Genomic DNA, 12,365 nt, shown 5'->3' with positions numbered 1-12,365 from the left:
ACCCCCAATATAGTTATTGTTATCATCATTATTAATATACTGTAGGAAAAAATGGATTCTCTGAAATTATTGGATATTTATTTGTACCCATTATTTGGCTCAACACAGGATATCACAAGCACAGTTCCTTACAAGGCACAAACGAATCAAGGAGAGTGTGTGATAGTGGTGGTTATTTCTGGGGGTCCCTTACCAGTTTGGTAGTGTTAGAACTGGCATTGTCCATACGGGAAAAATAATGGACTAATGGAAAAATCCAGTCAGAATGTGAAATACTGATGGTGGAAAAACCCAAATGCTATAATTTACTGTTAGAGTGACCTCTCTTCAAAAGTCTGTTGTTCTGGTAACTACATTATACAACTGTGCTTTCCTGGTTTGTTTTTAACTATGTTAAAAACACAGTTCCTGTCATTTGACAGATACTCATCCATATGTATTGTGAACGATTATTTGAACTTAGAAGTCCTTTTCACCTGTGGTACTTGTGACTCCCCATCTGCCACCACTAGGGTAATTCTTTGAGTTGCCTTTTTGCTGCTTACTTTAAGGATATTCCATTGCAAAGTATTGGTGCTGATAAAGCTTATAGTTCACACTTTCCCCACACATTATTGCTTAACTGAACATGCCAAAGCCTGAGTTTGGGTTTGCAGAGTTGTCTTAAAGAGCTTTATTCCCTAAACTTTATATTCATTTACTATAATGCTATTCCATTTTCTGTATCATGAATCTCATTCATAAGGTCTTGTAAACTGAAATGGTCTCAGAGAAGATGGGTAACTACTCAAGAAATTACTCTGGTACTGCACGTTTAAGAAAATTTAATTTAGCCTGTTTTCATTCCCACACTGTCTCATCCTTTTTCTACTAGGAAATGTGGTATTTTCTTAGGATGAGTCTTTGTTTACTTCTCTTTTGATATCCTCATCAGATTCAGCCTATTAAAAGTTTTATTTAAACTTCCTTCTGAATCTTTGACCAGAAAAAACACAGAATCTTCCCTGCCTGCTGTTTTAGGATATTTCTCCATTACTGACAACATTCTATTGAGGTGGAACAGTGTTCTTTTGATGAGAACTGTTATGAAGAATTTCTTACACCAGAGAGTGGCACCTTGTATCTGGTTGTTTAGGATATAAATAGCTGTTAACTGACATACTCTCAAAGCTGTGATGTTATGGTTATTAACGGAGTAACTAATCTGTCTAATTATACTTGTAGAAAGCTAAACTAATGTTCTTTAGACCTTTTGCCACTAAAAAATACTTTTTAATAATTACTTTGCAAGAGGTAACATGCTCATAACCCCTGTCTCCTAATTTCCAGTATATTGTTACTTCCTGTCACTTCTGCCCTTCTACAAGCTCCTCCCCTCATTTCTTTTTGCAGTCCTCTCAATACCTGTGTTTTTTGTGAGGCATTGTGTTTTAACACAGAAGGGTTTATAGGGAACTGCAGGCACACTTCTGTACATGTCCATCAATACTTTGTGTTAGCTTATCCCATCCCTTGTAGACATCTCATAGTAGTCACTCCAGTGTCTGCTGGGTAATGCTACTTATACATAAGGTAGTTTACTCCCCACAATGGGGAGAAGGAAAAAAAAAAACAACTTGGTACATCCTCTGCCAGTCATCCAGCTCCAAAAATCAATTCTGAAACTCTGGTCACCAGCATGATCTAGCACCTTGCCCCTGTGCTATTGGAATGGCTTTCAAAAAAAGAATTTTGAGATGCTACTATTTGTAAATACAGTCAGTTTTCTCCAAATGTTGGTTTAATGATTGTGCAGTCATGCAGTGTTGCAGGCTGTACATCCAAAGGAGTTAAATCCACCTGCTGTTGTTGTACTAGTCAGGTATGTTAAAGCCTCTACTGAAAGCAACAGTACTGCTTTAGTAAATATTATTGTTCATACTTAGATTGTGCATTCCATACTTCTTATCTGTATTTAGAATACAGTATAAGGAAGTTCCCAATATTTTGATTTGCTGTCTCAAATAATTACCTTATGTGAATTTAGGATGCAGATGAGGTCCAGTTGACAGATTCCATGAATACTGCTGAAATTATAGCCAAAGAAGATGTGGATATTCTGCCATATATGGATTGGGAGAAGATTGCAGAAGATGCAGAAAAAGAAGAAGAAGAAGAAAGGGGATCATCATCCTCTCAGGTATGTAGATTGATCAGATCAGTGTGTTTCACAGGGTACATGCAGTCTAAATGTTGTTCTTCATGTGTTTGTGCCTTCATGTGAAAGAGTGAGACAGGCTTTACACTGTGTATCTCTGATTGTCTCTAGTATGCGTTTCTGAGTTCATGCAGTATGACCTAATGTTGCTGAGACTGTGATTCCAGAGTGATTGTTTTGAGGAACTGTAGTGTAGACATCCTACAGAAAGGCCTCACTGAAACCATTGACCGGTGTCAAAAACCATGGCCTTAAGCTTAATGCCAAAAATCGAATGAAATCCCAATCTCTCCGCACCACACGCTCCAGAGACCTCACCCTCATTACCACAATCAACCTCACCCTCATTACCACAATCAACAGAACATGCTGGAGGACAGGTTAATAACCCAGAGACTGCCCATGCTCTGGAATAGACTTCCCACACATGTCAAGCAGAGCACCTCAGTGGCCCTCTTCAAGAGAAGTCTTGATGAGTAGAAGGGAAATAGAAAGTTCACCCCGGGTATCACTCCACTGGCTCTACTTGATAAAGGCACTGGGAACTAACATTGGGCTAGGCTTGTAAAGGCTACAGGGCCATTAGCCTAGTACACACCTATGAACTGAGACCAAAACGGTTGATACTGTGAAAAAATATGTTGTCTTTTCAGAGAAAGGAATAAAATTATGGACCACTGAAAAGTAATAGAAGCGTCAGAATAAGGAAGGTGAGCCAAATAAGTAGCATGATGAGTGGAGGCTCACCTGCAGTGCAACCATCTGAAGTTCAATTAGCAGCCGTTACACCAGAAAACCAGCAGCTAACAGGAAGAATAGCTAGCTTACGTTTTGCAAAAGAGAAAGTCCTTTTTCTGTAATCATAACTTCTAAAGCTGCCTAAGGTAGCTGCTGACATAAGTCCAGCAAAGTCTTTAGTTCATATCCTGGAGTCTCTTAAAAACTGCATGAAAGGTTTATAGAATAAGTGGAAAAGATTCTCCATCTAAGTTCCGCAAAGAATGTGGACCACATATCAGATATGCTCAATGAAGCATATTTGCACTCCCTTCCTCAGTGGAGGTGGATTTGGTTAGCGCAAAATTCAAACTGCTGTAAGGGGTTATCTACCCAGTCTTCACCATTGAGATAACAGAATGGGCATTAAATAGATGCCTAGGACCTGAGGTCAGCAAAAGAGGTGTAATACAAAAATGGATACTCGTATTATATATTTAAAGGACGGCTGTACCCAAAAACTGAAAAAATGCATTTTTTCAGCATATCTTGAACTTTTGTGTATTATATTACTAATGCATCAATATATGTGGTGGTTATTATTTTCTAATTTGTAATACCTCAAAATGCTCTTAAAGGGGGCTGCCATGCTGCATGATTTTGTTTTATAATCAAGGATTCTGCCTCCCTGAAGTCATTTTATGGGGTCAGAGAAAGTGAGATCTATGATGAGAGGATCACACCTATTTAAGTATACCTTTCCCCTTCCCCACCTCTTCACTCCTGCCACTTCATTCTACCCCAGCAGTACAAAGCGCCAAAAACAAAAAGGTTCTAGTTTTTTGACAATTACAGTAAAGCTGGCTTCTATTTCCAGTTATTGTTGTGGCTTTCAAAAATCACTCCTACCCTTCACACAAGTTATTCAAAACTTTTCTGAAAGTGTTATTTTTGTTAGATCCTTAAGTTAAACCCCTCCATGGGAATTAAATTTTGTTTTAGAGGTTTTAATGAGACTGCCTTTTGAATGAACCTCTTCAGCAGACTTATATTGAGAAAACCCTGTTCCTAATTGCTATTACTTCTACCAGGAGAATATCAGAACTCCATCCCTTGTCCTCTATTGTCCCTGGCTTAATTTCCCACAAACATAAAGTCTCTTGTCAGCATTAATCCTCCCTTCATTCATAAAAAAAAAAAAAAAATCAGACTTTAACCTGAACCAACCAATCCATTTATTTGTGTTCTACCCAAATAATTTGAATAGAGGGAAATATTTGCTGTACACATTGAATGTTCACTGTCAACTATGATTTATTTACACAGAATCATATCTCAGAATGATTGACAGTTGTTCATCTCCTTCACCTAACACAAGTTGGGGAAAAAGGTTTCTAAGTAAAATTTATTCAACTGGTTGTTGAATTGTACAACTTTCATGTACACAAGTAATAAGATTTACCCATCCAAACCAAAAGCTCACTTGACTAGATTGGTAGCCACTCCACTGCCTTTTTCAGAAATGCTACGTGGACGAAGTTTGTGCCACAGTTGCATAATCCACCCTACATACATTTGCCAAACATTATAAAGTATATATGATATCTGTATCCAAAGCTTCCTTTGGAGCTTTATTTCCAAAAGGTATCCTGTCATGATGTCACCCTAGAAATTAGGTAGCTTTAAATTATGTTCCAATATTTGGATCAGACTGATGAAATGGGTTACGGAAGTTATGCACTTAACATAATGCTGGATCCCTTTTATCCTGGTCTGTCCAACATGATATTCTTCCCCCCATCCCCTTCCATATTGTCAGTTTCTTCCAGATATTCCTTTAAGATTTTATGGTGCCAGTGTTTACCTGTTTTTGTAGTAGGCAATCATGCAAGCATGATCTGAAGATAGTAGTTATGCAGAGCATTAGGATAGTGTAAAGGTCAGGAGCTCAAGGCTGAGAGCACTGGTGCATGGCTGGATCAGATCATACAAGCAGCTCCAGTCCCAGTAGTCATATTGGATGGACTAGGAAGAAAAGTTGATCCAGCATCATGGTAAGTACATAACTTTTGTGTCTTTATCCTTGGCAAAATTTCCATATACTTCAGTCTTGTTCCAGAAAGTTTCCAACAGGGGAGAAATCTTGTTCTCCAGACCTGATAGAAACATGAGACAAAAAATCTCCCATACCTAGCGATATTTGTAAAAGAATATCCATTACTAGCGTATGCAAGGAGTCTAGAGCCACACACATGAATTTGTAGTTGTGCTAGTCTTTACTAATGTACTATGCACACTATTTTAGAAAAGGCAGTCAAAGATTTCCAGGTAAGACTTTACTATGTCTTTAGTAGAGGAGAATGCTTTGTTGTATTCTGTATGTTGTGCTCCAGCCTTACACCATACATACTTCTCCTTCCCTTTGGTAGGAAAACATTTAACCAGAGGTCTAAAGAGCTTGTTTAAACTATTCCAAAGGGAATTTGCTGAACTAGGTATAGGTATCTACTTGGAGGAATAGTGACAAGTAAACCCTTTAAAAGTCTTGTCAGGGAGTCCTACTATTTATTGCTGGCCAGTTGATCAATGCTGAGAATGTCAAATTTGAAAGATCTCCAGTATTCTGTCAGGGCATTGCACAGAAAAAAGTGAGTTGTGTGTTTTCTTCACTTTTTCCTTTTCTATAAGTTTTTGCAATCTTGGAGTTGTAATTTTGCCCACATGATATTAGCTCCTACCCCTCTCACTGCTATTTCTGCTTCAACTTTTTCTAATCTCCACTTCTCCAGCTTCCTTTACAACCTAAAGCTTTTGTATGCAGATACTATGTATAGGAAGCTGTTTTGTTAAGTTGGTATTTCATAGTAAGTTTATGTTGTGTAATAGTACTGTAATACTCTGTGTGTTTTCCTCATTGCATCCATTTAGTCAGATGTTTTGCAATATATATTGTTTTGCCCAGTGGGTTTTCTTGTTATCTAATTCATGTACTAGTACATCCACATCTCGGGGGGCGCATATAACATCCATCTACAATGTACAGATGGCAGTACTAAGTTAGTAGCCCATAAGGCTAGACTACCATCATCATGGTAAGTACATAACGTCCGTGTCGTTATCCTTGGGAAAACTTTTCTATATACTTGAACATTGTTCCAGAAAGTTTATGCATATTGTTGATGTGGAGGAGGATTAGAGAGGACATGGGCACATATTTCTGGTTATATAAGAATATGGCTAATTTCAAGAAAGACTTGGAAGGAATATTATCTGACATTTTGCGATGGAGAGTACACTTTCCATCATGTTCATGCATTTAGAATATAAGAAGGGGTTGCACTGTATCAAAAATGAAGGGACTTTGTTACAATGTTTTATTTTCTGATACTTTCAGTATCAAATAAATTAATTATGTAAACATGGAAGCCAAAAAGAAAGATATCACTTAGTAGAAGCACAGGCTGCACAATGCATCTTAGCGTGGATAACCTTCCTGTTAGGTTATCCTAAGTCTGTGAGTGTGGCTGTCAGTTTGGAACATTTGTTCCTAGTAGGAGGGTAAAACTTCAATATTTGAAGATGTACATAGTTGGTGTGTTATTATTAAGTTAATTGGTTTTAGGGGGTATTGGGGTATGTTTTTTTTTTTTTTTTTTTTTTTGTTTGAGGGCTTTCCATAATACAAAACATTTTGTAAGATGTGACATAGGCTCAAATGGATATGCCAAGAAACAACTGTTTAAAAGATCAACCTACTGGAACTAGACATTTAACATAAAAACTGTTATACATAAAAGGTGAGAACAATAACTTTTTAATACAGTGATGCTTCCTGTAATGTCTCTAAATGTCAATGGTCTCTCAGATGAATACAAAAAAAAAAGTAATGAACTATATTAAAATGTAGTGTGCACATAGATATGCTACAAGAGACACACATGGAAAGAACTGAATATGTGAATTTGATAAAGAAAGGTTTTTAGGATGGTTATTTAGTGGAATACCTGGGATAAAGGAAAAGAAGAGTACTTATAGTAATTGCAAGAGGAGTTCCAGCAGTGATAGAAGAGGATAAAAAGATAATAATGGTAGATTTGTAGTACTAGGGGGATACTGGCAAGGGAAGAAGATTCCACTGGCATGTATTTATTTTCCACCTAAAACTGCTGTAATGAAGCTTAAATTCTGGGAGAAATAATCAGCTTTCGGCAAGGAATATTACTTATAGGTGGGGACTGGAATTTGATTTGCAACAGTGAAGATGTGTTTGGGGGGCCCAGAAGCAAAAATATAACAAAGGATGATACAAATTTATGAATTTCGCATGAATTTAGAAATTATTCTCCAAGATACAAAAACATTGTTAGACTAAACAGAATTTATATTTCACAGGAACATGTGCATTTAATTGAAGGTCTTGATACACACCCAATAACTATTTCAGATCGTGTCCAATAATAATTAAAACAAAAACACAGGTTAATGAAATAAAAATGAGACACTGGTGATTTCCCACTTATCTGTTGAAAAGAAAGGAATCTAAGGTACGGGTAGTGGAAATCTTCAGAACGTATTAGAGAAGACTGGAATTTCTTCTGAAAATATAGCTTGGTAGTGGGGAAAAAATTAAAGTGGAGTTTAAAAATAGGGTGGAAATTAAAGAAAGGGAGATATGGTTAAGAAGTAACAAGAATTATTTAGAGGGGCTGACAAATGTTAAAGTATTGCCAAATAGGAGGAATCTTACAGAAAAAGAAGAGCAACTACAGAATGCTGAACAGAAGATAAGGGATTACCTCGGTAATATGCACAAGTTTAGAAAGACTGCTGTTAAGCAACTGTTTTTTTGATGATAACCCTAGAGAAAAAAACTCTTACCATAACAGCTCATGCAACAGCAAGTAGAAAGGGCTGTGTTAGGTTACCTGTAGCAAGGAAGATAAGAGATCCTGTAGAAGTATTAGAACTATTTCAAAAATTCTGTGAAAGTCTGTATAAAGCAGAGAAATATTAAAATCAAGAAAAGATACAAATAGATATGTTTATGGAAGAATTAAATATGCCAAGGTTAGAGGTAGATGAGGCTCAATTACTAACAGGATAGGAGATGAGATAAAAATGATGTCTAACCAATCTATAGGAAAGTCCCCAGGAATAGACTGTATTTTTGTGGAAGTTTGGAATCTAGGAGGGTAAGATTGATTACGATCTGGAAGGTTTTGTTTAACAGTATTTTAAGAGGAGGAGTACCACCAACATGCTGTAAGAAAGCAGTAGTAGCTGTAATACATAAAGAGGGTAAATATCCATCATATCCAGCTTCATATAGGCCCATTTCAGTACTGGACCATGGTTATAAAGTATTTGTCTATAATAGCTAAAAGAATGGGAAAAGTGATGCCAAAATAGATAGATATGGATCACTGTGGTTTTGTGGAAGGGGAAGCAAGCATTTGACAACATTAATGGAACATTGATTTTCCAGAGAGAAGCAGAATGTAAGAAAATACTTCTGTTGTTGGTGGGATTTGATGCAAAGAAGGCATTTGACCGAATAAGCTGGGACTTTATGAGCAGGGCAATGGAAGCATTTCCATTTCCTTATAAAATTATAAGGTTGATTAGGAGGATATATGAGGAATTGAGGGCGAAAATTAAAGTAGGTGGGTTCTTCTCTGATAATTTTTGATTGAGCAGAGGAACCAGGCAGGGGTGTCCTCTTTCTCCTTTTTTATTTGCATTATATTTAGAATTATTGGCAAAGAAAATAAGGGACTCAGAAATTCAAGGATATAATTGGTATGGTAGTCAAGAAAAGCTGGCTGTGTTTGCAGATGGTAAAACCAGAAAAAAGGGCATTACAGTGTTGTAGGATATTTTTATACTGTTTCAGATCTTTTCAGGATGCAGAATTAATGAAGCTAAAACAAAGGAAATAGTGGTAAATTATTTAACCACACATGAATTGGTTCAGCAATATCCATATTTACGGAGACAGATAAAGTGAAGTATTTAGGAGTATGGATTAAAAATGATTCTGGGGTGGAAGCTAAAGATATGAGGGAAGAGACTAAACTAAAGGTGATACAAAAACTGAGAAATTGGAAGATATGTTATATGGATATCTACTTCACATGATTGAAAACTCAAAATACTGAATTTTATTTGAATGTGACCACAATACCTAATTTTGAAAATACTGAAAACTCATTTGAACGAGTCTCATTATACTAAACCTTATAGTTCTGAATTTCAAAATACTAAATTTTAAGCCATAGACATCCACACTTAAAACACCAATGACTAACTCTTTCCAAACTTAAAAGCTACTTATTTAACTTCTTAACAGAAACCGGACAATATAAAACCAAACTAGGTTTGGGGGTCTATGCCCTCCACACCCTCCCAGCTATATATATAGTAACTCCAGGATCGCACTACAGTGGGGAAAAGGGAATATACCTTTTACTTACCATACAGTACTGTACACACTGCCACGAGCACACAAAACATCCACCATATTACTTTAGATACTTCCCGTAAAAATGTAGAGAGACATACCCACATTTAGAAACACTACAGCACTACTTTCTACACTACTGGCGGTATTCTAACAGTCTGCACTTTAAGTTGCAGTAATGTTTTTTTATCACAAGCAAGTCACAGGTGAAGGAAACACACCACATCTATGGCTTAAAATCCGTTATTTTGAAATTCTAAATTGTAAGCTTTCAGTATAACCGGGACTCAGTCAAATGAGGTTTTAGTATTTTTGAAAATTAGATATTGTGGTCTCAGTCAAATGAAATTCAGTACTTTCAGTTTTCAGTCATATGAAATAGACCCATTATATGGATAAAGATAGCAAGATACAAGCAGTTAAAATGTTTTAGTTCCTTTAGCCTTCTATACAGGTTAGGCATATTTTTTATCAACCAAAGGAGAAGTTGTGGATAGCAGTTAATAAAGAGCTGAAGGGTTTTATCTGGGAGGGGAAGACAGCAAGAGTCAAGTGGGATAAGATGATTCTTCTAATAGAACAAGGTGGATTGGGATTACTCGATTTGAAGGGGTATTTCAGAGCTACACAGTTAAGGTTCCTATACAATAACACAAGCAGAAACCTATAATTCAACGTAGAAATTTATGATGATAAAACAGGGGGGAAGCTCAAGAAACAAGGAGAGACTGGGATTTTAAATGCAGACCTTTAAGGAGAATAACAATAATAATACAGACTATTATATTCATAAAGTAGCAGAAAGTATTCTAAGAATTAAGCCAACACGGGAATGGAGAAAGGAAATTCTGCCGATTAGGATGACTGCAATTAGAGATGCCGACAATAAGCAAGAGGGGACTGGAATTTATTGGAGAAAACTGAGTAAGGAATGAAGGTACTGGGAGCAAATACCTAGAGAGCGAAAGGTAATAGAATGGGAAGATGCCAAGAATTTATTTGGACTGCAAGTTAGATGGATATCAGAGTATAGACAAAGAGTAAGAAATAGGGGGGTCCTAAACAAAAGACCAGCACTGGTAGAGTTTTCAGTAGAATCTGAAACAGAAGCTGGTGTGAAAAAGGGATAATTAGTAGAGCATTTAAATATTGCATGATAACTATAAGAATCAATTAGAGGAGGTTAGAAAGGATTGGGAAGAAAGACTGGATAAACAAAGGTATATATGTTTGTCTCCCAAATATATAACAGAATCTGAAAGATTTAGGATTTTGGCTTGGAAATGTTTACATAGATATTTTTATACCCCAAGTAGACTCCAGAGAATTTTTTCTCAGACAGACAACAAATGTTGGAGGCTTGATGGAGAAGAAAGAGGTAAGTGGGAACATATTTTCTGGGACTGTAGTAAGTTGGTAGACTTTAAAGATTCCCTGCAGACTACTCTGTCAGAGATACGGGATGAGCAAATTGGTGTAACTAGGGAAATTATTTTTGACGTATGATTCTGAATCAGAATTGCCTAGACATAGTAAGGCCTTGCTGAATCTAATTATAGTGGCTGCCAAAAAAGCAGTTACTAGAAAATGGAAATCAAAGTCTAAACCAACTGTGCTAGTAGTAGTGAATATAGTAACAGAGATAAAAACAACTGGAACTGGGTTTTTTTGAAAAGGTTAGAAGGAGGTTGCATGAGAAAAAATGGAAACTGTGGGAACAGTACTTAGGGGAGGAATGAGGTTTAAAAGAAGGAAGGATTTGAAAGAGCTATATAATTTTTGACAGAAAGTGATTATAGATTATAAATGAAGTACAATGTTTGTAACTAAAATTGTCAAGAAATGGATTGTGATGTATAAAGCTTGCAACCAATATTTATGTCAATATTGTTTGCTTTCATTTATATAAATGTAAAATTGCCTCTGTCATAAATGATAATTTAATAAAAATATTTATTGTTTATAAACGAAGTAGTGATGTAGAAAATATTTTGTTTGAGGCATAATGGGAATCCTTTAAAGCTTCTAGAGCAAGATATTTAATTTCAATTTCAGTCTTATATAGCAGGATTTTTATTTAAGTTTCCATTAAGAGAAATCTTCTTCTTTCGGCCGCTCGGGTTAGGGGTTGCCACAGCGGATCATCTGTTTCCATTTCTTACTGTCCTCTGCATCTTGCTGTGTCACACCAACCAGCTGCATGTCCTCTCTCACCACATCCATAAACCTTATTTTAGGCCTTCCTCTTTTCCTCTTACCTGGCAGCTCCCTCCTTAGCATTCTCCCAATATACCCAGCATCCCTCCTCAGCACATGTCCAAACCAATGCAATCTCACCTCTCTGGCTTTGTCTCCAAACCATCCAACCTGAGCTTATCCCTCTAATATACTGATTCGTAATCCTGCCCATTTTCATCACACCCAAAGGAAATCTTAACATCTTCAACTCCGCCATCTCCAGCTCTGACTTCTGTCTTTTCATCAATACCACCATCTCCAAACCATACAAATATAGCTGGTCTCACAAACATCTTGTAGACCTTCACTTTCACTCTTACTGGTACCAGTCTGTCACAAATCACTTCTGATACTGTTCTGCACCCACTCGACCCTGCTTGCACAATCTTCTTAACCTCTCTTCCACACTACCCCGTTACTCTGAACTGTTTTTGTCCACCTTCAACAATTCTACTCCCATCATCCTCATGATTCCTCGGTCTTCCCTCTCATTCGCACACATATATTCTGTCATGGTCCTACTGACCTTCATTCTTCTCCTCTTTAGAGTGTGTCTCCACCTCTCCAGAGCCTCCTCAACCTGCATCCTACTCTCACTACAGATCACAATTTCATCTTCAAACATCATAGTCCACGGGGACTCCTCTGTTTGACGTAGTCTGTCAACCTGTCCATCACCATTGCAAATAAAAAAATGGCTAAGAACAGATCCTTGACATAATGCCACCTCCACCTTGAATGCATGTCACTCCT

The 12,365-nt window shown here is 36.9% G+C and overlaps 1 protein-coding gene across 7 annotated transcripts in view; it reads left to right on the top strand.

The window, feature by feature from the left end:
* Positions 1-12,365, top strand: part of PARP4 (poly(ADP-ribose) polymerase family member 4) — a 2,883,551-nt gene that overhangs the window by 1,764,454 nt on the left and 1,106,732 nt on the right. For all 7 annotated transcript variants that reach the window (XM_044073295.1, XM_044073293.1, XM_044073297.1 and 4 more), the window contains one exon: positions 2,027-2,179. In XM_044073295.1, the coding sequence (XP_043929230.1) occupies positions 2,027-2,179 (153 nt within the window). The remainder of the gene's footprint in view (positions 1-2,026; positions 2,180-12,365) is intronic.

This window comes from Protopterus annectens, chromosome 5.part1, assembly GCF_019279795.1.
Source record: "Protopterus annectens isolate FY-2018-M chromosome 5.part1, PAN1.0, whole genome shotgun sequence".
Classification (NCBI taxonomy): Eukaryota; Metazoa; Chordata; order Ceratodontiformes; family Protopteridae; genus Protopterus; species Protopterus annectens.
The sequence above is the reverse complement of the archived record's forward strand: the minus strand, read 5'-3'. Positions and strand labels throughout refer to the sequence as shown.